Source organism: Clavelina lepadiformis, chromosome 7 (genome assembly GCF_947623445.1).
Source record: "Clavelina lepadiformis chromosome 7, kaClaLepa1.1, whole genome shotgun sequence".
Lineage (NCBI taxonomy): Eukaryota > Metazoa > Chordata > Ascidiacea > Aplousobranchia > Clavelinidae > Clavelina > Clavelina lepadiformis.
The window spans coordinates 19,301,470-19,325,560 of NC_135246.1; the positions used below are offsets into that span (position 1 = coordinate 19,301,470).

The 24,091-nt window shown below is 39.6% G+C and overlaps 2 protein-coding genes across 3 annotated transcripts; both read right to left on the minus strand.

Moving 5' to 3' along the window:
- Positions 1–2,287: 2,287 nt before the first annotated feature.
- Positions 2,288–6,885, minus strand: LOC143465849 (glycosylated lysosomal membrane protein A-like). The gene is made up of 9 exons (XM_076964358.1): positions 6,693–6,885; positions 6,548–6,607; positions 6,150–6,371; positions 5,480–5,608; positions 5,077–5,249; positions 4,531–4,732; positions 4,313–4,403; positions 3,441–3,573; positions 2,288–2,940 (listed from the first exon to the last, which is right to left on the minus strand). Exons 1-9 carry the CDS (start codon positions 6,810–6,812, stop codon positions 2,757–2,759), a joined length of 1,314 nt encoding a protein of 437 aa, XP_076820473.1. The 5' UTR covers positions 6,813–6,885; the 3' UTR covers positions 2,288–2,756.
- A 6,382-nt stretch (positions 6,886–13,267) lies between these two features.
- On the minus strand, positions 13,268–20,911 carry LOC143465878 (uncharacterized). Of its 2 annotated transcripts, none has more exons than XM_076964395.1 (5): positions 20,676–20,911; positions 18,828–19,774; positions 15,341–15,486; positions 15,076–15,177; positions 13,268–14,969 (listed from the first exon to the last, which is right to left on the minus strand). In XM_076964395.1, exons 1-5 carry the CDS (start codon positions 20,816–20,818, stop codon positions 14,088–14,090), a joined length of 2,220 nt encoding a protein of 739 aa, XP_076820510.1. In that variant the 5' UTR covers positions 20,819–20,911; the 3' UTR covers positions 13,268–14,087. The 2 variants fall into 2 exon arrangements, with proteins under 2 accessions (XP_076820510.1, XP_076820509.1); XM_076964394.1 differs by having other exon boundaries at positions 15,076–15,195.
- Between the last annotated feature and the right edge of the window lie 3,180 nt (positions 20,912–24,091).

Sequence of the window (24,091 nt, forward strand, 5' to 3'; positions counted from 1 at the left end):
ACTATGTTCGATTTTATGTTTGTTTGAATTTCAGTTGAATAAAGCTCATATTAGCTGTTAGTGGTTTCAGTTCACAACAATGCTTAAATTAGTCAACTTTAGTTCTGGTTTGGTAACACTGTATCTGAAATTTTTATCATTGGACTAAAGAAAGTTTTTGCCCGACTCAAACATAAAGATAATTACTCATCGCTCGAACCCCTGTTACCGAACTTGTTTCTGTGCTTTAGGTAAGAGCAATGTTCCCTCTAAGCTGCGCGCGTGCGCAAATGCGCACTGCTGACACGGTCTCCGCGCACAGAAAATCTGTGCTGCGCACAAGAAAAAAATCTAACCTGAATTGAAATTAAAATAAACGCATAATTATGGCCACAATGCGCACGTGGCACGTCTGATGTTGCTCACGGTGGTCCAAGGTACCGCTCAGGGAGTTACTGTGTTTGCTCAGACTCGTGAAAAATTAGAGGGAACATTGGGTAAGAGGTGTGGTTTTCTATGTTTTACGCACTTTTACTATCGTTTGACGCTGACGCCAAACAAGAGCAAGCGTATTAGGTGGTTTTGTGAGTCGAATGCTTACTACCAAGCTAAAATTTGTAGCAGATTTTTGATGATCTCAAACTTTAACCATTTAATTGTCGTGTAATTTTGTACAATTTGCTTCAAGGAGAACTGAAGTTATCTGATTATACCAAGTAGCGCTATAGGCCTATATTGTTTAAAATCACCTTCGTAAAACCCTGTGCTTCATGGACCTTTTCCGCAACTAGCCTGCTGTTGGCCTAATCCTATTCATCAACATCATCGAGATTTTAAAGACGGAAGTAAATTTTTACCCGATACACATAAAAAAGTGTAAACTATATCTTAACTCTGACAATAATGATTTTTTTCAGAGGTTTGCAGTCGGTAACGGTACCGATATTTGGCAAAACATTCACGGACGGTTCTGGTTGTAATAGAATGATGGTTTATGGTTGTTGAACTTGACAGGTTGACCCACTCCACTACAATGTTTGATTGTCGAATTGTTTATTGCGCTCGATGTTATATGAGTCTCATAAGGTCGTTGTCTGCTTTTCTCAACCTTAGACTTAATTGTTCACCTAAACGAATAATTGTCTTGTGAAGGTGACAACAAAGTTGTCTAACTTGACACTGAACTTCTTCAAATTGAATTCAACTGTAGTTTACACAAGAATCACAATTGTATAAACTGATTATATTGATTCTTCTTTGAACGATTACATTTGAACAGAACATTGGCACATCAACAGCATTCTATTCAACAGTTCATTTTACAGCATTGAGCTTAGTAGACTTTTTGCTATTGTCAACTGCATAACATTACTGATAAAGATAAGCGCTACTGAAAAGTTTCTACTGCAAGCTAAACGCATACAAAAAAAGGCAACACAAAATTTTATAGCACAAGTTATAACGGGAAGTTATCATGACGCAATGTTACGCTTCGCTGATTCGATACTTAAAGACGAGATTTCCAAATCTTGTTTAAACCCGTACATTACATTAATTATAATATTATCACATGGTATTCGGTAACATTTCAAAAAAGTAATTCGATACTTTTTGTACAGCGGATCTTGTTGTGAATGCAATTATTGCCGCTATTATGACCTCCCTGCAGGTTACTTAATCAGGTCAAACAATTTGCGAACTCACTGCTTGCGATTTTGTTAGACATTTGTAGATTAAAAAAGAACAAAAAGCGCTAAAATTGGCATCAAAGTTTAATTAAAACGAAGTTTTGAAAAATATACTGCTCAAAACCTTGAAGTAATCATTTTAAAAATACCGAGTATATCTACCGGGATCGACTTATATTTCTTGAAAAAGGTTATTTCTGTACAGGGAATCAGTACTTTCAGTAAAAGGTACCGACGGCACCGGTATCCCTTCTAAAAAGTATCGCGGTATTGCCCACGTCGGCTTTCTACTACAATACCTCGTGTCAATTTCAAATATTATATCGTAATTCGAATCGCCTTCTAAAATTTGTTGCTTCTTTTCTGACGACGTTCAGATTTTATTTATATAAATTACGAATCACTCCTCGATAAAATAAGTCAGATCCTCTCAAAAGCTACTTCTGAGTTAACGCAAAAACTGCTGTACAATTAACTCCGGCATAAAAGCTGATATGGTGACAAAAGCACGCAGGAACATTTCATAAAGTCAACACATCTCACCAGGTATTGTCGGTTGTTTCGCAGGGAACTTTCAAATTTAAAAAATGTTAATACCTGTAACTCCAGTATAAACATAATTTATGTACAGTGCCTTTTATTTTAATGTTGCAATGTAAAAACACGTAATTGCTGAAAATGACACAAAAAATATTGCAAAGGGAAACACTGGACATGGATAAGTCATTGTGGTCCACAGTGGCATCAAACAAACATTTGTGTTTATTTAAACCGTGAAGGCGAATTATGCGACCAGAACGAGGTAATGAGACATTTTTTCGCACTAAGACAGACGTAAGAAGCTAAGTCCGATAAAAAGTGCAACAAATTTGTTCTTTGCCTCCCGCTAAAAGAAAAACACAAACGATCAAAAATTTGCAATTCAACTACGGTAAACGAAGTTTCAAGTTAATTTCTCATAATGACGTCATCATGTGTACTAAATCGTAGTTGAAATACTGCATAAGCGCAAACAATGCAACAACAAACTACCGCACAATGTAAATCGAATGCGGAAAATCGGAAGATGGTGAATATATAAGATGACCGTTATTCAATGGGTTCGTATTGACTCCTCCTAATACGAGATTCGTCACAGAACCTTCTTTTGAGGAGGAAAACCGAACCGATGAGAATAATTACGATAGGGATGCCGACTCCAGCAATCAGGATGGAGATGACCGTGATGGAGAAACTCTCGGGAGGAGGCGTCCCGAATCCGACCAGGGAGGTCCTGAGGAGGCAAGATAATGAATATGATGGGGAAGATGATATGAAGCTATCTCACCACATCGATGAAGATGGATTTCGTTCGTACTTATAAGCACGTTGTAATTATGAGTGCCGCAGAGATCTGTGTGCGTTTGAGCTTGAAACATCTTACGTACGTGACGTTGCCTTATCTTTACGCCTTACATCAACTATAGCAATAATGGCAACGGTTGGTAATAAGATTGATAAGAGCAGCAGTTACAACAACTCGCATGTACTTGTACGGAACAGCATCATGCAGAAATTGTTGAAGAAAAGTGCCCTTAAGCAGAGCAGAGTAAGGTGGGGCTTTAACAGCTGTGCGACTTGTGCGTGTAGCAATGCATGAGCTTTAAACTAAACAGCTATTGTCACTCAATGATGTAACTATGTAATGATGTAACTATGTAATGATATGATGTAATGATGTAACTGCTTTTCGCTGCTTGCGCAGCGAAAACACTACCAATGCCATACACATACCAGCTGATGTAGGCAGTCGCATTGTAGTAACCGTCGTCCTCTTTACCAAACCCAGCAATTGTCGCTCTAGCTTCAATCAATTGAAGGTTGCTGAAGCCAAAGTAGCCCTGTAGAAGCTTGTTATCCAACAGAGCTGTAAAGCGGTAACAATGGTGCTCAAATCATGTGACAAGGGAGGAATTTCTGCTGACTAAGCAACTCTAACGTTTGTTAGTTGGAACAAGAAGGGAATGTTACAAAGAATGTATATGACCTATTTGCCTACTAACACTACGCTTAGAAACTATTTACTCTTAATATTAGAGCCATATTTGCGTTTCTAATTAATGTCTTACTCCTAGAATTAATTTCCATTGCCCTAGTACAGTGTTTCCCAACCCATGAATGACAATATAAGAGTCTTACACAATGACCCAAAAGATAACACCTAATTACTTAATAAGCCACTGTAACAACTGTAGTTGCTTATATAAACAAGATTAACTGGAGACCTGTCAATACAACTCTGGGGATCAGCACCATTATTATGTTTTGGGTCATGACCCATGGATTGAGAAACGCTGCCCTTGTTGGCACTTGGCAGTAGCCAAATTAAGATGTCAAAATCGAAGGATTAAACACGTATCAGCAGGTATGATCTAAATAATTTGGCACTTTATGAACATCTTTAATGCAAGTTGAACAAAATCTTTGGCGCATAATATTTGGAACGACTTGTCATTTCAACAATGACTAGGAAAAAAAGAACTCAAAACATTTATACATATTTGTAGCAAATACTTCATTAGAACCAGGTTCAATGCTGCATATTCTGGACCATCCCTGCTTTGAAATAAAATTCAGTTATTAGTCATGAAGTCACTGACACTAACCTGGTGCCACATAAGTTTGGTTGCCAGTCAGCGTGGTTGACTTCACATCTGTGGCGTCATCGTTGGTGTGATGCGGCATGACATAGCAGACCTTTACAAACAAATGCAATCCATCAATTGGTGAAATAAAAAAGAATGCACAGCGGGAACAACGATGGAAAATGTGAGCTCAGTATAGAGTAGATCAAACTGCATTAACAAGGAGTTTATAAGTTTACCGTCCTCCACTGCCAGAAATTATTTGTCGCCGAATTTTGTTTTGTTTTCGAGAATATTTGGCCAAATGTGAAAATAGTTGGTGCATATTCATCATCAATGATTCGTTTTGAAACTTGTTCAACAACTGAGTCGCTTGTCACTTTGACGCTCGGCAAAAATGAAGAATTTCCAGGATTGGCTACAACCAGCATGACGGCAAATCTGAGAAAGATGAGATATAAGAAAAAACTGGTCTGACATGAAAATCAACAAAAGTTATTACAAAGTCGTAAAATGTTATCAGGTGAATACAATCCACCATCTAATCAAGCTTCATTGAATAATATGATGTATATAATAAAGCAGTGATTTAAAGTCATATTTTTTGGAGAAAAATACTAACCTGACAAATAAAACGGAACAGAAGGACACACAACATAGACAACATTTATATCCTATATGTAATTTTTGCTTTCTGCTGCATTATTGAGGCAGAAAGTAGTAAAATGTTTGAGATTTAACGTTATCGCGCAAAACACAAACGCAATGACATTCACGGAAGGTACCTTGAACTTGGACGAGATGCTGCGATGCCATCTACAATGAACTCGACATCCGCGGAGAGTTCATTGTGTGCCATCCTCGGGAGGACTGACCTTCGACCTTTCGTACTGAAGGGAGTGAAGCGCAGTTCCACTTTACTAGTGTTGGTGAATTTGCTTGAATTCTTGTCGGTGCCCTGGTTCGAAAGCAAAATACGCTTTGAGAATATGGGTATAACTATGTAACCATTATTATTATATTGTTTGTTTGCGAATTAAATCATATCGTGTTGATAAACCATCCGTATACAGCTGCTATGAGCAAATGAATTGAAAATTGCATGAATGTGTTAAAGAATCCATGACATATTCGGCAAAATGTGAACAACTTAAGTTGATTTCAAGCGAATCAAAGACGTGAAGTCACCTGCAGAACGGCCGTGAATCCAGTGACATTGGCGGCCCATGACAACTCATCGAGACGAATGCTCGTGAGGTTCTTATTCTTAGGGTCAGTGATGTCGCTGCTATTCTGGAGGTCTTCGTATTCAAGCAGCTGTGTCAGAGCAAAGTATAGCAAATTTATTAAGCTCAAAAAATAGTACGTACACTAATACCGCAACTAAGTTTGGTCATAGAGTAATCGTGTTGAAAACTTTTAAGCCCATGGCACATAAGCTAAAAATATCACCGCACTTGCAATTGTCACAATGAAGCACAACAGTTGATATTATAACACAGTTTGTTTTGGCCACAAGATACGAAGCTCGCAGGTTGGTAGGTTTACTTGAAATTTAAAGTTTTCTTGTAAAATAGAGTCATGTCAGCACATCAGTAAGTTATAGTTGAAGTTGCACTTTCATTACTAGAGCTACAGTTTGGTGTCTGTGCACTACACCTCCTGTTTTATCAACCTATATCGGGTGATTTATTTATCACTCAGTGTCATATGTGTTCATTTTTACACCACCTTGTCAGTTGCATTGTGGACACAGTTTTTTTTTTGAAGCATTTGGGCGTAAGGGCGGCCACTGTTTCATTTGTTAATTACCAAAAATAAATGAGAATTATTCTAAGGAAAAACAAAACCAACAAACCTCATCAAAAATGTAAAAACTTGTTTTTGGTGATTTTGGCAGCGGTTTACCGTTTTCGTCAACGAGATGAACAGCGCCTTCTACCACTGATGAATTGGGGTGAAGCAATTTATCCCAGAAAATATGGACCCGAGATGTGTTGCTGGCACTTTTAAGCAGAAGGAGAGTCGGCGATGTGGGGCCGACTGTCGTGATGACGTAATGAAGACAATCAACTTCGGCCTAACGTGGTGTTAGAATCAATACTTCAATAAAATATAATACTGACAAAATATTATCACTAAATCCAGTCACAACATGCCTGGAGAAATAGTAAAATCAGTTTTAAAAACGAGTTGGATGATCTGATAATAATTAACCGTTATTATTACCAGTACAAAAAGTGAAAATTAATATACTTGAGATCTTATGTAGACAACACTGTTGTTCCCAGGGCCATCTATCTTCTCAAGTGTAACCTGAAAATAAAATCAAACCTTCATTAACCTATGCAAGTAAGAATCGTATGTTAAAATGAAAGCGACAAAAAAGAACAGGACTCACATTACGAAGTGTAGCAGTGCCTTCAGCATTTGAAGCAATGACTATTAGGATAAAAAAAATTCCAATTGATGTTTTTCCACCCGTAGAAAATCGTAGAAATCTCATCATTTCTTCGTACATCCACAAAAAAATGATATCAATTCAGTACACACACTTCTATAAACAGAAACCTAACCAAATGCGTATACAGTGAGACGTGTATTAAAGTGAGAGTTTATTTAAATACAAACATTTAAGCCTTCAAAATAGTTTCAAACAAAATTGTGCCAGTAACCTCGGCGCAAAATTTTATTTGTGCTTTTCACAAGCATCGTTTGATCTATCTCTAACAGCTGATTCGACTGACTAATACATCTCAATGCTTTGGGTCAGCTCTTGCTTAAGTTAAGGTGAAAGAAGAAATCGTTTTTGTACTGAAACAAACACATTCCAACCATATTACATTGTAGCCTATACAATAAATTTCAATCAAGCAAAGTTAGTCTGTCAGCGTCACAAAATTCCAGATGTTTTAACTTGTTTACCAAACGGAAATATAGTTGCCCAATTAATTAATTAGTAGCAGCTGGAGGTTACAAAATGTGCAGATACCACTTACATGACTTACTTGCAAAATGGGAACATAGGTCTAGCCCTAGACCTATTTTAGACAAAGTTAGGGCGTTTGCCCAGGTGGCAGCCTTGCCTACTGTACATCGCAGAATGCAAAGTTAGGATCGCTTTGTCTGTTCTATGCTGCAGGCTTGCTTCAACTGAATTAACCTCTTCTCCTGACCAGTAATAAACAAAACTTTAACAACAAACGCAAATGTGGTGGAGCCGCAAAAAAGGCCTCGGAGCCACACAGCGATAAACTCAAATTCAAACTCAAATAAGCATAAGCAAAATTAATGTGACGGCACTCAATGGCAGCCAATTATCACTACCAAGTAAAATATATACCAGAGAAAAATGGTTTAGTTGTAAAATGTCTGCGATATTTTTGCCCAACAATCCGGTAATTCTATGCGAGGGTTAAAAACGGTAGTGATGGCAGCCTCACCTTTGTATCGTATCGCTAAACCTTTGCAGTTAAAATGTCTGCCTTTGCCATTAACTGTGAGGAGCAGTAATGTGGTGCTCACCGTTGTTATGGCACAAATAACATAAATGCTCCCTTGCAATTAAGAGACGAAGGAAATATGACAAAGAAGAAATAAGTCGCACCTTTTCAAAGTTTTCCCGGCTATGCAAGCTTAATTTATAAAGTTTGGTAATACAACATTCAGTTACAGAATAGTAAAACATACCTTTGGTAATAATACTTACATTATATATTTCTCACGCTAATCTTCTTGGGTAGGCTAGAGAACTCAGAACTGTATATACCGACCGTATAACAGGCGACAAACTTTCATTACCACGTAGGGTATGACGATTTGCTGAGCGAAGCACGTTGTTCAAAGAAGACCACATAAAACTGACCTGCTGACCTAAATCTGTCTTCTACCACAAGTCTAACTTTAATAACAATGCAGCACCTCTACTACAGGGAACCTACTTTCGGTAAAATAGTCCCTTCCCAATTGACAAATTTGTTACCAACGACCCAATAACGAGGTGTAAGCTACACCAGCCACGTCTGTAGTCCGTAGTGCTAGCCTATGCTGCACCTCAATTCTAGAGTAAGCTAATGCTTATCAACACAAAAATATGACATTCAGCAACAAATCACAAACCGGTTAAGACAAGTTCCCAAAAGTAATGACAGCTTTAGTCGGCTCGGGACGTACATTAAGCTCGGTAGTCGCTTTGAAAGCGTATGACAAATTTTATATTCACTTGTGCACTACTCGTGTGAAGTATTACACAAGAAACATATCTGTCATAACGTCCGCATATGCTGGCGGTAATTGTTTGAATATGAGCGAGGACGATTGATGGTTGATAACTTGTTTTACTTCTGCTTCGATGGTATGAGTTTTCATTTCTCAAATTGCGTGACTATGCTGTTAGTTGCTTGAATTCTGTCTATGCATATTACTAAATTATAAAGTTTCCATTTTGTTTATTATAACACAAAGGTTTTCACCTTCGGGCAAAGCTTACTGAATGTTACATAGCGCTGTAGTAACCAGTGAAATCGATCACGTAAAAAGGAAGATTGAAAACATTACATCAGTATTTATATGTGACACACCAGTTCAAGCGAGGAAATTATCTGACGTCATTAAGGAAAACTCAAGTCTGGTAAACACTGAATTACAAGATCCCAAATTAAATTCCAAACATCTCAAAACAACTCGTGAGTCGTGACGTAATCGTCACAAGCGCAATAATTCAGTCAATTCATCGGTTTCAATCACAAAGCATCTTCCTAAACAGGTAATCGAACAAATAAATTAAAGCCACCTTGTATCATTTACTTATAGGGGCATTTAAAATGTGGACCTGTCGTACTCTATTTTCCTTTGATGATCTTCTATTTCGGGGGCGTTCAAATGGCGGATCTCGATCCGGATCCGGATCTTTTCAACTTGTTGTGTGGATCTTCCAATGTAGTTTTGAAATAAAAAACTTTTTACAGTATTTTCATGTGGATACCAATTGTCAGTCGTTGTTTTCATCAATGAATTTTGTAAAAAAACAAGCATAGAAAGAGACTCACAAATGCTCATCTTCATGAGCTTTTGAGGATATCAGTAAGTGACAGAAAGCCCCGATTCGATGCTATTGTGGGATCTAAACCAACTTATCATTTTTCTCACTGAAACAATCTTGCAGCTGTAGCACACTTCACTTTTGAATTTTACAAAGTTATTAATATGTTGTAGGCCCTACAATGTAGGGTATATTTACATATATAAAGCACCATAAAAATTAAAGCATGTCCAATATGTTTACTATTCGTATTTAGTGGATCATCACGTTGTCAGGTTTGACTGTGGTGAATCATCGCAGAAATCATTTGAACATCCCTGTTCTATTTATTCAACCCACATTCTAAAGCATAAAGATGATCTCGTAGATTTTGCGCGCCCTTTTCAAAACGTGTTGTTTTATCTCTGGTTGTTCAATGCACCAATCGCGTCTGTTGAAAAACGATGGCGGGCATGATTGTTTGCTTGATATCGTAACGAGGTCTTTTATGCCTGTCTACAAAAGTGTAAGCTACAGCAATTGTTCCAATAACATCGCTTTGTTTTTCTCGACATCGCTTCTTGGAGAAGGAAAAGTAAAAAAGCGTGACAATTTCACCATATATAGGTCACGCAGTCCGTTGTGAAAGATAGGCGGTTAGGTTAGGAGAAAGACCATGCAAAATGTAGATCTTAACCATTTAAGGCTTTATTGGAATTAGATTTAGAACGCATGATTTTTCTGGTAAAATAGTGGCAGCCAAAATAAAACAACTTCAATAAAATCTTAAATAGCTTTAATTGACTTTTTGCCAACACATTCTCCTAACCTAACCGCCTATCTTTAACAACAGTCTGCGTCATCTACATACGGTAAAATAGCCACTTCGAATAATAACTACACATAAACGAAAAACTCTGCATACAAAAATATATTGAAAAAGTCAACGTCGTAGTAAGATTGAGTTGCTTCGTATGAAATTCAGGGGCGAATTTAAAAATCAAAGAAGAAATTGTAACGAAAAAAAATCTAAAAAGAGAGAACGAAACCTGAAAAACGACCTGATGTAAAAAACATGACGTTGACAGATAGCAAAAGAGTAAAACGTAAACCTATCAGGTCCATAAGCACCTGCACATTTCACACATTTTTAACATTGAACAAATGTAAGAGTAAGTTTCAGCCGAACAAATTGCACCTCACTTTATTACGTCAGTTTCTTTGCCCAATATCTAGAGATACTGCGAACATCCTCATCGGTCGGGTACCGTCGACTAAACATCGACTAGATCGTTCACTATTGTGGCGTTTACGCTTTCATGCCTAGGGAAAGACAATTGAAAATTGACATGCTTTAAATTGTGTACAAACAAACACGACAGATGGCATAAAACATGAAGTATGATATGTAATAAAAATAAGTACAGTTAGTTATGTACGTTATGTACTTATGTAAAGTAGGAAATTTATGTAAAGTTAAGCAACGTAACACATCGATAGTCGGCGTCAACACGGTTTTAGACGTTTTTGATATGACTTTAAGTTGCACATAATGTGACCGGGTGGAAATATTTTCTGCACGAGTGACAGAGAGAAAAAAATAACAGACAGCCTATAGAAGTATCCTGCAACATCAAACAGCATGTGATGGTGCAAAGGTTTGTTACATAAGCCACAGTTGATAGACTCAAAGCACACATTCTTAATAATCAATATAACTGTGTGACGTCATTATTTAGACGTGCCGAGAACGATGGAACAATTTCAAAAACACCTGAACTTACACAAAAGGAGGTTGGTGCTTGGTAAAACGGTGGACTAGACTAACTTGAGCCGTAACACACCGTCAAATATGCTTGTTTATTAACTTGTGGTCATAGAAACTATTTTGTGTTTTAAATAACTTTGCACAAAGCCTTTATATAGTAAACAAAATATCAAGTCGCATGGTGGCGACAAAACACCACACACTTTTAAATATAATACAGTTTAGTGGCACAATGCACTTAAACTTAGTATAATTGCTTCCGCTAGGTAGAACAAGATAATAACAAATTGAATTTGAACTATCTTTTTACAAATTGCTTGACGAATTTATTACCTGGTTAATGGTTATCTTTTTATAGCAAATGACCCGATCATGCTTCAATCACCTCGCACACAACTTGCTCTGTTTTACAGCGTCAGTGAGTTACGTATGAAGTTATGAAGTGTCATGTTAAGTCATGTGTGAGCATGAACATCAGGTGAGTTATTTCTACTCTTCACCGTTTAAAAGTTATATATTTGAAGCAATTATGTTGTGTTTCATGCAATTAAAGTTTATAAAATCTGTCAAAAGCTGTCAAAAATAAATCGCACTCAAATTATTGTAAAATTGTAAAAAAGAACTCCTCGAGACGAGATTAAACAAAAAGCAAAATAAAATTTCGTAACTTCCAAATCTAAACCCTGACCTGAGCGATTCCATTTGGAGAATATATAATTATGACGTCATAGACACAAAGTGGCCACGGTCGAGTTTTCGCGACACACTTAAGAGGGGAAAACAACTTTCTTATCAGGATCATTTGACGTTGACCAGACCTTTATGCTGCTGACGGGCGGAGAATCATTTAGCGGACGTCATTGTGACGGCATAAACGACATTTGTTAAGGCGACTGCAATTTAGCGCAAGGGCTTCGGGCACTTTATTACAATTGAGCAGTGAAAGAGATCTGGGCTGGAGTCTCTAAAATGACAAATGTTTCTTTTAAATCGTTTCCAGTTATAGCCAACAGGTTTCATTGATCGGCGAAAGCTGTTTCAGAGCTTCAAAGTCCGCTAATTAAAATCGAAGCTCGAAGCTCCCCGGCCACACACAAGCACAAAAAAGGGTTATATTTTTGGGGAAACATTGTTTTACGTTTATCAGATAATTGTTTACAAGGTGCAAAAAGTGAGACAACGATACATAGAGATCAAATAATTAGTGTTAAAAAGGCGATTTACCTCCCACAAGGATCGCCATAAACATCTGATAGTATTCTGCCAAACTCACATAAACATCTTCTATCCCATCTATAAGCAAAACAATTTCATCGCTTCTGAGACTAATTACGGGCAGCCCGAAATTTTTCGCTGATTTTTATCGAAGTGTCGCTATCTTGTGGCCCGCGACGTCATCCCCACTTTGGCGCGTGGGTCTGTTGACTTTTCCGTCACGGGTTACAGGAACCCCCGGTGCTGGGGTTTAATTGGGGCCACGCTGTTTGCACAATTTAAGCCCACAGTTATAAAACACAAGGAGCGATGTAATAAAAGGGTATTGTGATGTAACAATACCCGGAGAGTTGCAATTAGCTTAAAATGCCAGTTCCGTGTATCAATGACGGGCTTTAAAAAGCGCGCGAGTAAAAATAACATCAGCCAGGAAACTTCTCGCGAAATCTTCGAGACGGCTCTCTCCTAGTCGGCGCCGTCACGCTTAAACGCTGATTAAAATGACGTAATTAGCTGTAATTGGTGATTTAAGGCTTGAAGGGTAGTGGGCTATGTCGGTGGGTAGTCACAATATCGTTACGTCCCCGCCCTTCAACGCGCGCTAATACAAACATAACAATTGAAAAATGTTGGGATTTAGACAATAATTCTCATAAATTAAAGTCTTTTTAGAAATGTTTCAACAATTTTGACACAAGTATGACTGATTACTGTTACGTCACAAAAAGCATTCGTGTTATGTGCGATTGTCAGCTGCCACGGTGGTCCAGCAAAGCCGGAGTCTCAACACAAAATATTCTAGGGTATTCCTGTAGCTGATTGCTGGCAATTAGCGGGAGAATGTTTGATCAGAAATTTGTCAGAGAAATTGTTGCAAAACTCGAAGACGAATCGCTTCGAAAACTGCGCGCCATCGCCAAAAAATGCATCGAATCTTGTCTTAACTTCCCTGGTGTAAACGCCACTCGATGTGTTTAGGCAAAGATTGTATTTCGAAGATGCAAGAATCGATTTAAGAAACGTCACAATTATTTACAAAGGCAAGAAACAATGCTAGTACAATAATGCAGAAACTATGACATCATAATACATTAACAATATGAAAGAGACGCAAAATAGATGGCAAAAATAGAATTATATCTCATAGAAAACTTTGTAAGCATAAAAACGGACAACAAACATTTTTGCACAACCACAATATTATTCAGTCAAACATCTGTTGTGACGTCACTATTAATTAAAGACAACGCAACAAATGTTTGATACATGGAGCAGTATATTTTCTAAAATTCATTGTCACTGATGTCATGCAAAAAAGCTTTAAGAATTGGGTGGTAATCGCGAAAAAACGCGTAACAACGTAAGGTGTGCCAAAACATCTCTAGCTGCAAGCAAATTAATTGAAATTATTTTAATTGAAAAACAAACACGAAATAATGCAAACAACACAAATATGCATTCATCTAACGGGAGCAACCGCTGTTACACAACAAACAAGAAAGCAAACATAAATATATTAGGTATTTAGACGTGATTCTGGCACAGTTGTAAGAAACACTAAGCTGAAAATAAAGCTGGATTTGCTTGATGATGAAACGTGAAACTAATAATTCCGGAAAATGGCAGTTTTATGAGATGTCATGTGCAATAAGAGACGTTTTAGAAAATAGCAGCATTTTAGTGACGTCATTTTCCGAAAAAACAACAAATTTTCCAGAAAACTGTGAAACCTACACTTTAGCGAAATACATTAAGTGTTCATTTCGCTAAACATTAATGACATCGAGCAATTTTTAATTAACGGCCGACTCTGGCTTTATATAAGTCGGCCGATGGCTCGAGTATCGCGGGTAAGGGTGATATTGCGAAAAATGGCAAGCTTGGCCTGATCTTGACGCACCCGACGGGTTTGCGCCCGCGTAGAAAGCTGTCAGTCCATTGTAGTGAACCCCGTGGTTGTCCGCGTCCACGGAAGCCGGACTTGACGTAAAATTTTGACTTTCCAGGTACGTGGGGCGGTTGAGCAGGTTTGAAGCCACGCCATCAAATTGCGAGTTCGATTTCTGATCGCTCTCGACGCTGTAGTTGACCCCAAACCCCAAGCTGTTGGGGGAATTTGTATCAGACGATGTTTGCTTCTTATCAAAAGGGTCTAATTCGTGTCCAGTCTCCCCTCCTACGAACTGTCCCATGGGGCTGTACCCGTTCGACTCCGGGGACGACTTCACTTCGCTCAGTCTCCGTTCCTCGCTGCTTCCCGCTGTTGTGTTCGCTCGAGCATTACCGATCCCGGAATCTGGGGACGATCCGACGAATCCACAATTTTTTGTCGATACCTCGGGAGAAGCGGCGTCTCCGTCTACGATCGCGCTCACCGAGCTTAAATTGGTGACCCCCACGGTTAGAGTCGAATCGAGAATGGAAGCGGAAATCGTAGAATTTGACACCGCGCTTTCCGGCATCGATAAATCTTCCGCTCTCACGGCGCCGACGTAACCTCCGTATACGGAAATTGCTGGTGACGTCACCGCTAACGACGTCACCTTGTTGTTGACCTTGTTCAAGTTGTCGGTCTTGTTCGACCTCTGTTTTTGACCTTTGCTCTTGCCTTGACCTTTAGGCTTTCGTTTCCTGGTCTGGATGCTGTCTTTCTTCATCGTGCGCGGCCGTGGAACCTGCGATGATATTAAAGCTCATTAGACAATTGTGACGTAATAAACTGTGATTGTTGTTATTGGAAGCATAACGCTGGCTTGGTGTTTCTTACTGGGCGCCACTTACCCCGTGTAGTTTCTGGTAGAGGCCACAGGCGTTACAGACCGGGTTGCCATCGGGACTTCGCCGCCACAGAGTGGTGACTGTTGTGCTGCAGTTTGAGCAGACCTGTCGATGACATGAGACCTGTTAGAGAACACACGCGACTATTTTAGAACGATCTATCGCAATCGCCAAATCGCGTTTACAAATTAATTTGCAGATTTTGTTTCAATTTATCAAACGCGCGATTTCCGGTGTCGGATGAAATGAATTGAAATATTTTTCTCACCAATTTTCCTTTTGCTTTTGTTGTGCTCCGGATTTGTGTTCCATTCCGCCAGATGGCGCATGTGTTGCAAACGAAGTGGCCGCTCGTGTCGCGACGCCACGCCGAGGCAGAGACGCTGCCACAATGCACGCATTCTCGAGCGTCAGCTGTACAAGAAAAATAAGTTTTTGTAAATAACCAGGTTTGCCAAGAGCCCTCTGTGACGTATGCTAGGGGTTTTATGACGAGGCGATATCAAACAAAAATATCAACTGCTTATGAAGCTCGCGCAATAAACGTACATCCATACAGTGGTGAAAGTCTAAAAAGATTTTCGCGGAATCGAAGCTATTTATTTCTGGCCGTGGCCTGTGAGGGGTGAACACCATCGTGGTTAAGCAAAACGTGGGAATGCAATTTGTGCGGTGATCGACCTTCCTGTTACTAATTCCGCCACAAGCCGCACAATACTCCTCCGCTGAGCAACGAAACGGCCTAATAACTGCAGTGTCGAGAATGATTTGTACAAGGCCGCCAATTCTACAGAATCGATCCGAATTTTCATAACACGATTTTGACAGAGCACAAGTTCGGGTCCGGCCTTACCGGATACCTACTACGTCATGCCTGAGAGTCGTGCCTGCTGCCCCCCTGCTTTATAAGGACGAATAAACGTGGAAAACTTGGAATCGTCGATTTGAGTTTTGACATCAATTTCAATGTATTTATTTATCAGCAAATTAAAGTAAAGGATTGACTTTGAGATACCGAGCAAAATTTAGCGAAATTACGAATGATTTGAAAAGTTTGGAACCATCAGTGCATGAAAGGTTCGCAAATATTTAAACTGCAGAGTTGGCCAACCAAAGGTAATGTTTGCTTCCACCAGGCACTGATAGGCGGGAACTCCAAGGTCAAATGAGGACATTTTGAAAGACCGACTTCCTCTCTGCGCCGTCACCGTGTTTGTTTGGATTTTAATATTAGCAGGTTGTTATAACGTGCAAACTTGTAACAGATTTGTCTTGCAAAAGTTTGCAATTAAAGAAAGCGGTTTGAGCGTTGAAAGAACACGAACATAAACACGAAATCTACATTCAACTACAAGCGTGCGGACAGAGCCCTAAATTAAATCGACAAATTAACACTGGCCACGTCCGCCCGACCAGCAAATCGTACACAAAATGTCGTGTTCCACCTGAGTACAACCTCGTAACCGGCATGTCACGCAGAAATGTCGAGTGTACTCAACGAATGAAGAACGCGCGTGTGTTGAACGGTCGATCTTGTTCTGCCGAGCAGTTTGCTTAAGGCTTTTGCGCGTAGTTCCAAGAAAACTGACAAGGCTCAGATTTGTTTGGTTAACTTTTACATCCCGAACCCAACCCGACGATTGGCCAACACGCAAACACGTCAACATAACCCACTTTATGATGCAACAATTCCTACTTTAGAAACAATGAGTACATGGAATCATGTCGTTAAAATCTTTATTTTTGCGTAACAAAAAGCGAAGGGACGTCAAAATGTCGGCGACGTCTTACGCAGAACCTTCTCATTCATCATCGACCGCCACCCACGTCACAATAGAAAGGCATTGAGGTCATAAAGTACTTATTGTGAGTTGGACTTTTGAATACAAGTTCGTCTATCACTAGGTGGTGATGCGTGCATGTAGTTGTGTTCCGGATATCTGTCTAAATGAGTTTGCGAACTCCCCAAATCAAATCTTTGCACCTGCGCCGTCAAACGGTGCTGTCCATGTAGACGGCGAACCTCTATTCCGAGCTGGATCAACTTAGAAATAAGCAACCAGCAATGCTTATCATTTTGACATGTTGAAACTGATTCGATAAAAATATTTTCAACAATTTTCGCTTAATTGGGAGTCCAAGATGCGGCCGAGCTGCCCCGGAGGTCGCAGAAAGTTTTGGAAAGTTAAAAAATGATTTGGTCTGATCGTTCAAAGTTTTCAAAATCTTGTCACAAATTTGAACGGAGCATCGTCTGCGCAGCTGCAAGGCCAGATGTTTACGTCAACGTCGAATCGAACTGAATGAAAAGACTGAAAGTAGCAGTTTATGCGCCTCCGCGTTTGTTGTTCTAATAAATCAGAAATGACGTCGGATTTCAAAACGACCGTGATTTTGATGCGAAAATATTACGGTTGATAAACTTCCTTAGCGCAGCTGCGGACCGGGTCTTAACAGATTTAGCTGACCAGTGGAAACTTTTAACGAGCAACAAAGATGGATTAATTAAATTATCTACCCAAGGGCGTTACAACTAAACGATATGACAAGGGCGAGAACCATTCAAAAAAACATCGACATCTAATTACAAAACAAAGTCATACGGCGCCGTTTAATTTTTGTCTTGCTTGGTTATTGGCTGTTAGTAAAATTTAGCTGATAAAATATCATTTTCTGAAATCTTGAGCAATCAAAACGGTTGTTTTTGGCCTTTCGTCGGCAACTGAAAATGCGAGCCGCCACAAACCGCAACGCGTAGAAATGGCTGCATTATGCGGTCATAAGCTTAGAAAACAAAACATGGCGCTAGTTATAATATTTTTATTCGGTTGCTTAATTCCCTGGAGAAAAAAAGATTCAGAAAAATCATTACGGAAAGAAACCGCAACAGAAATTGGCTATAACCCAGCTACGTCGGCTGTAATGATAAATATCCAGAAAGCCTGGACACCTGGTTTTTGACAGCTCCAGTACACAACTTACTACTTCATATAATAGTTGATCAACTGAGTACAGAAATAGAGTTATAACCGCGCTCTGATAGATCATGTCATTGAAGTATGAGAAGGTTCTTTTAAAACTTGTTGCGCGGCCCTTCGCTATTCCAAGCAAAGCGATTTAAACCAGAGTGTCGAACCGGAACCGAACACAAACGTTTAAATCGATTTGAGCGGATGTTCTTGGGAACCGGAACCGGAACCGGAATCTAATACGTATATTAAATTTTTCTAAACGCAAATCCAACCGGAACCGATGAAAACGAAGACGCAAGACACGAATAGCAGCCACACTTTTCACTGATTGTATGTGAGCATACTTTTGTTCCATTCTACTGTAAAGGTTAATTCCTCACAGGCGATGACGGAGACTTAACGACAAGAAATTTTTCTCGCTTTTTAAGCGCGGTAACTTTGTCGAAACGTCATTGAAAATGTTTCTTAATTAGTACTAAGTCCACCTATTTCAAATGTAAAAAGCCATAAACCATACACCGCTGCTGATTAATATTGTTAAGCTAACGTACAGTGGTGTTACTCAACGAAGAAAGTAGATTTAGCATTTAGCTGGAGTATATTACTTGAACCCGGAGCACCCGTATGTGATTGTACGAGCGCCCGCAACAGATTAAGAGTGCGCGTCCATTGCAAACTCGAACCGGAGTAATAAAACGATACAATGAACTTTTGTAAAACCTTACCAGTCTACACGTCGTTTCTACATCACAATACTACAGGCTAAGCTACCAAACTGCTTACCATATTGTGACGTCAGGCCGGTCATGTATGATTGGTGGTTCATGGTCGCTCCATAATTCATTGCGGCCGCAGCAGCCGCTGCAGCAGCGACCCCGTTGGGGTCGTACCCAATCGCCGGGGCAGCAGGGTTCCACAGGTCTGTGTGACCAACGTAGCCGTAGCGAGGGTTGCTTGAAAGGCTGCTACTACCAGTCATTGGATGCTGGGTGAGACCTGTGACTGGAGAATTGTAGTCACACGAATTCTGTCCGCCGTAAGACGAGCTGCTCGCGAATGGGTGATAGCTTGGTTGTTGGTTGGCGCCGTACAGGGGGTTGTTACAACCCTGCATCGCGTAGCCCCCGCTTTTCATGGACCCCAGAGTCTGCCCCGTCGTGTGGTATCCCGAACTCTCGCCTAGTTGTTGGTAGAGGCTCGATTTCGTGACGTAATCGCTTCCCGATGGCAGTATTGGCAAACCAGCATGGGGCTTGAATGAAAGGGACGAATAAGCGTCCAAGCTTTTAGCCGAGAAACCATCGAATACGGGACCAAAATTTGTCGGGTTGGCATCGCGCGATTTTTCGCGATTTTGAAGTTCGTCTTCTTTAGAGTCGTAAGAGTAAGCGCGCCTCAGGTTTTCTATGGTGCTGTTTGTCGGGTTGATACCAAGGTCGACGTTGCCCGTGACCAAGCCACAACCTCCCAAAGCTGACGGGTTGGCCAGGTCACACGATGAGGCCGGGGAATCGGTCCCGCGACATCCGAACAACATGCTCCCATCCGACCCTCCTGCCGCTATGACGTCATCGGATAGGGGAGACGAAAAAGATTGCGGAGAAGTGGACGACTGTACGGGTTTTGTTGAAAGATCTGGAAAACTGTTCATGTTTTCATCTGGGCCGGTGGCTTTCTCTGCACCGTGGTATGCAGCGTAAAAGGGTGTTTCGATTTCACCGCTACCGTACCTGCAAATACAATTATTGTAATCGGTCAATATCTCACAATCGAGTAGATTAACAACGGTCAGTTATGGCGTTTAGAAAACGTTCCGAAAGCACAATAAGTCAAAATCTTAAGAATTTGCGATAAAACGTATCAGCCAACAGTCCAGAAAATCAGGCGAAAAGTGATACATGGCCCCAAACATACTCGCAACTAGAATTTTAGAATTTATGTCGCGGTTAAGGCGCCAATGCCGAAGCTTTTACGACGATCTAAGCAACAACTTGATCTATGGCGAACAGATTTCGGCGGTTGGTCACGTTAAGTGGCCGATTAATTAGTTCTGGGACTTCAAACTCACAACGAATGAATTAAATCCCGGACTTGGTACAGTTGAACCCAATAGGATAGAAGTCAGTTAATCAGGTTATTTATTTAACGCATTAGGTTCGCTTGATGCCAACTACTCCGCCAAAAACGAGCAAAAACAACAAAAATGTCGCCGCCGCATCGCGCTTTCCCGACACGGCCAATTGAAATTGACTCTCCAACGCGACCCACTTGATACAAAATTTGAGAAGTTAGTCAAACTCCAAAGATTTGGCAACAACTTGTTTGTTTCTCTGTTTTGCAATTTTTTGCTTTTCTTGCTTAACAAGCTAAATTTTGATTTTAATATTTTTTTACAAATATGGCGACTTTGCACATTCGCTGTTAAATGCGTTCAAACTTACTTGCAATTCTTACTGTTAATAACACAACAAAACAAACGTTTTGACATAAACATACATTATATTAGAACTTGTAGCGAATTTGAACAAACAAAATGGAATTACTAACTGTGCTGCCGAGGCCATTTTTAAAGACGAAAGTTAACGAAAAATTTTACTGCTACTTGACACTATTTTACTAATTTTCACTTACTTCGTGATCGACTTTCCACCCTCGTCGTCATCTGCAAACTTCGTGACGCTCAACTTCAAATTTTGCTCGTTGTTTGTGACGTAATGGGATCCGGTTGGCTGCAGGACTCCACCACCTGATGACGTGTGATCTGACATATACATTTTACGGAACTGAGGAATCTTTTCCGCTTTTTCAGATTTCGAACTCAAAATTAAATCAACTGAAACCAAAACAAAAATCGAACAAAAACCTTCTGCTCTGCAAAACAAGGAACTAAATATCAACATGACGGTATTAGATAATATTTTACATCGTCTAAACCTCTCAAATTCTGCCTAAACTCGGAGGTTGAATATCGGCAGGTGCAGAAGCACTGACTCGAGGTAGTAAATGGCGTCCACGGTCGCGCACCAGAGACCTCTCGCTCCTCGCCGCCGCGTATAAGTGAGTGGCTTATCTAACTCAGCTTGTTTGTCGAGCAATTTAACCGATTAAGAAAGGAAAGAAAGCAACAGGTTATGCGGGCGGACACGTGCATCGGGCCGGCCCACAACAATACTATACCTTGCAAGGAGTCTGATAAAAATATAAACACTCAACAATGGCAGGGACACTCCTTTCATAAAAGTTTTCCTGCCAACTTTTGAGCATGGACTGATTAGATAACAAGTCACGTGGTTGTCGCACTATCGCGATTCGAGCCCAAGATCATTCCGTCGATTATGACGACATAAGGGATAGTTGTCAAGCACTGCGCGAAATCCGCGGTTTTGTGTCAACACAATAAAATTTATCCGACTCTATCGGTGCTATTTAATACGATTTATGGTGGTTCGACGTATTTTGCAAACACCAATAAGCCTATACAACACGTCATAAAACTATGACGTTTTGCGCTACTGTGACGGGCGATCAGGCCACGCCTGACGTATGGATTTAAAAAATAAAATGTTTGACGGTCGAGCCTCGCTTTAAATGTTGAATTTTATTGAAAATGGGTGAAAAATGACAATTGCTGACAAAAACCTTTGATCTCACCAAGGAAATTTTCATGAATAACTTTAGTTGGAATATAACCTTCATAAAACAACATGGGCTTGTTTGAAGTAAACAATTAGCAACTTGTAAACAAATGGGCTCTGTGACGACTCAATTGAAGAAAATAAACAACATTATGGCGTCACACTCGATCGACTACTGATTGGCGAAAATGGCGACCAGCAGAAGCCAACAAACAACAAGTGCTTGCAGAGCGCTGATGTCGTTCCAATTTCAAGTCGCGTTTTGCGAGACACCGTAGTTCTAGAAAACGCGATTCGATTTTGCGAGAAACATGAAAGTTGGGCCAAGTTACAAGTTTTGAGCTTGTTAAATTACTTCGTGGTTTTAGATTTTTTCGCTCCCGCCCTGTGAGCTAAAAAGCGACTCCCTCCGTCGAAGCAAGCGCATAGCACATAGAAATCTAATAAATTAAATTATTGCTGTTTAAAAATAATTGAAAACTAGTCGCCAGTTTTTGTTTTTTTTCATCAGCCCAGGTTTATCTAAAGAATGATAAAAAACCTCACAAAATTTAAAGTGAGAAATTTGGGGCGGGGATTAACCCCCGGTGGTGGCAATAACAAAAAGCTCTAAACAATGATCTCACTGGTGCGTGATGCCCCAAAATATTCCCGCAAACTCATATCATGATAATTGAACAAGGAATGGTTTCAAGAAGAATCATAATTCTTGACCAAACAAATGATTATTGTTCGCAAATAATTACTTTAAAGAACCGGGAATTTCCAATTCATCGGCTGTTTACATCAAAGATACTTCAAATGAGACAAAGATTATTATTACAGTAAATCGATTAGTAATATCCAGGAATTGTTTTTAATCAAATAATTTCACAAGTTTTCTTGATACAAATAGAATCTTTAAACTTTGTAATTTTATGTTCGTCTCTGAAAAATACGAAACCAACCGACAGGTCACGTGAGATTGTATCGGAATCACTTCATTTAGATGATATCGGCTTAATTTTACAAATATTTTTCAAAATATTGGAATACGCAATCAATTTTTAACCCAAATTCCTCACATTAACACAACGTTGCATCTGTGACGTCAAACGAGTCAAAGCAAGCGCATTGGGAGGGCTTTATGAAGTGTCGGGCGCTAATTGGTTAAATTAAAATCGATGGGTCGCCGAAGTGTTGCTAAATCCAAGTCAAACAGGGCTAGAAACGCTCAAGTAAAAAGACAACAAGTATAAGCGCCAACCGACGATCGGCGACCACAAATATTGGCACAAACACACTGCCGGGAATTGCTACATACAAAGACACATTTAGATCAACGCTCGTATGACGTAACAATAAACATTGAGACCCCAGCGACGCCGCGCGGTCGGAAGCGAATTAAGCGAGGAAAATAATTGTCGATTATGATTGACAGGTGGGAAAATGTTGCAAAATCATTCCAAGAAATTTATGAATCATGAGCGGTTGCAACCCACGTTTCATTCAAGCTTGCCCGGTCATTCCACACATTTTGTGGCAAAAATTTAATTTTTTCAAATAATATTTTGAGCGTTTGTCGAAATAATCATAATTAAAACGATGACGTCAGAAACTTCACACACTGACGTCGTGTTAGAGTCATAGCGAGCTTCATTTTATATTAAAAAGCGTAACAAAGAATATGCAATTTTACTAAAGTGTTTCCATCAATATTTAAACAACCTATGCAAGGAACAAATCTATCTAAAATCTAATCGTATTCTTGACGGAGCATTGAAAAAAAAGGTGTCAATATCATGTAAATTGACTTTCTCTTTGGAAAGTTATTACTTTGAAAGCCGCTCAGCCGACGATGTGGAACAAAATGCAAAGTTAAACAATTGTCATGAGTCTACTGCTGGTTAGGACAGACTAGTTCGATCTGTCAAGAGCAGCACAGAATTCAGAATGAAGAGAAATTGTTTTGAAATGTTTGGTCCATGCTTTTCTTTTAAAATGTTTGGTAACTGCGAAATATTTCAACTTAAACAACAACAACCGTTGACGAACAAGCTACTTCCTGGTAAGAGGGAAGTAAAGCGCCAAAGAGCAAACAAAACGGTTTAACACCTTCAAAAGTTAAGACATTTTGGAAACACTAAACCCACCAAACGATTTTGTATAAAAAGTATGTTATGGAAAATACTTGAGAACATTCTACCTTCAACTTTGAAAGTTTTTTTAATGCAGAAAGCTCTAAACTATGACCAGGAGTAAGCAAATTTTGACAGATTTAAACGACGTTGGACAAACATTCTGTTTGTTAATGAAACTGTTTGTGAGGTAACTACGGGCAACGACTGACGTCAGGTCTTAATAATTACGTTGATTGCGTAAAACGTCGTGAAAATGATTTTGGTTGTAAAAGACAGGATAACCCTCAAAGCG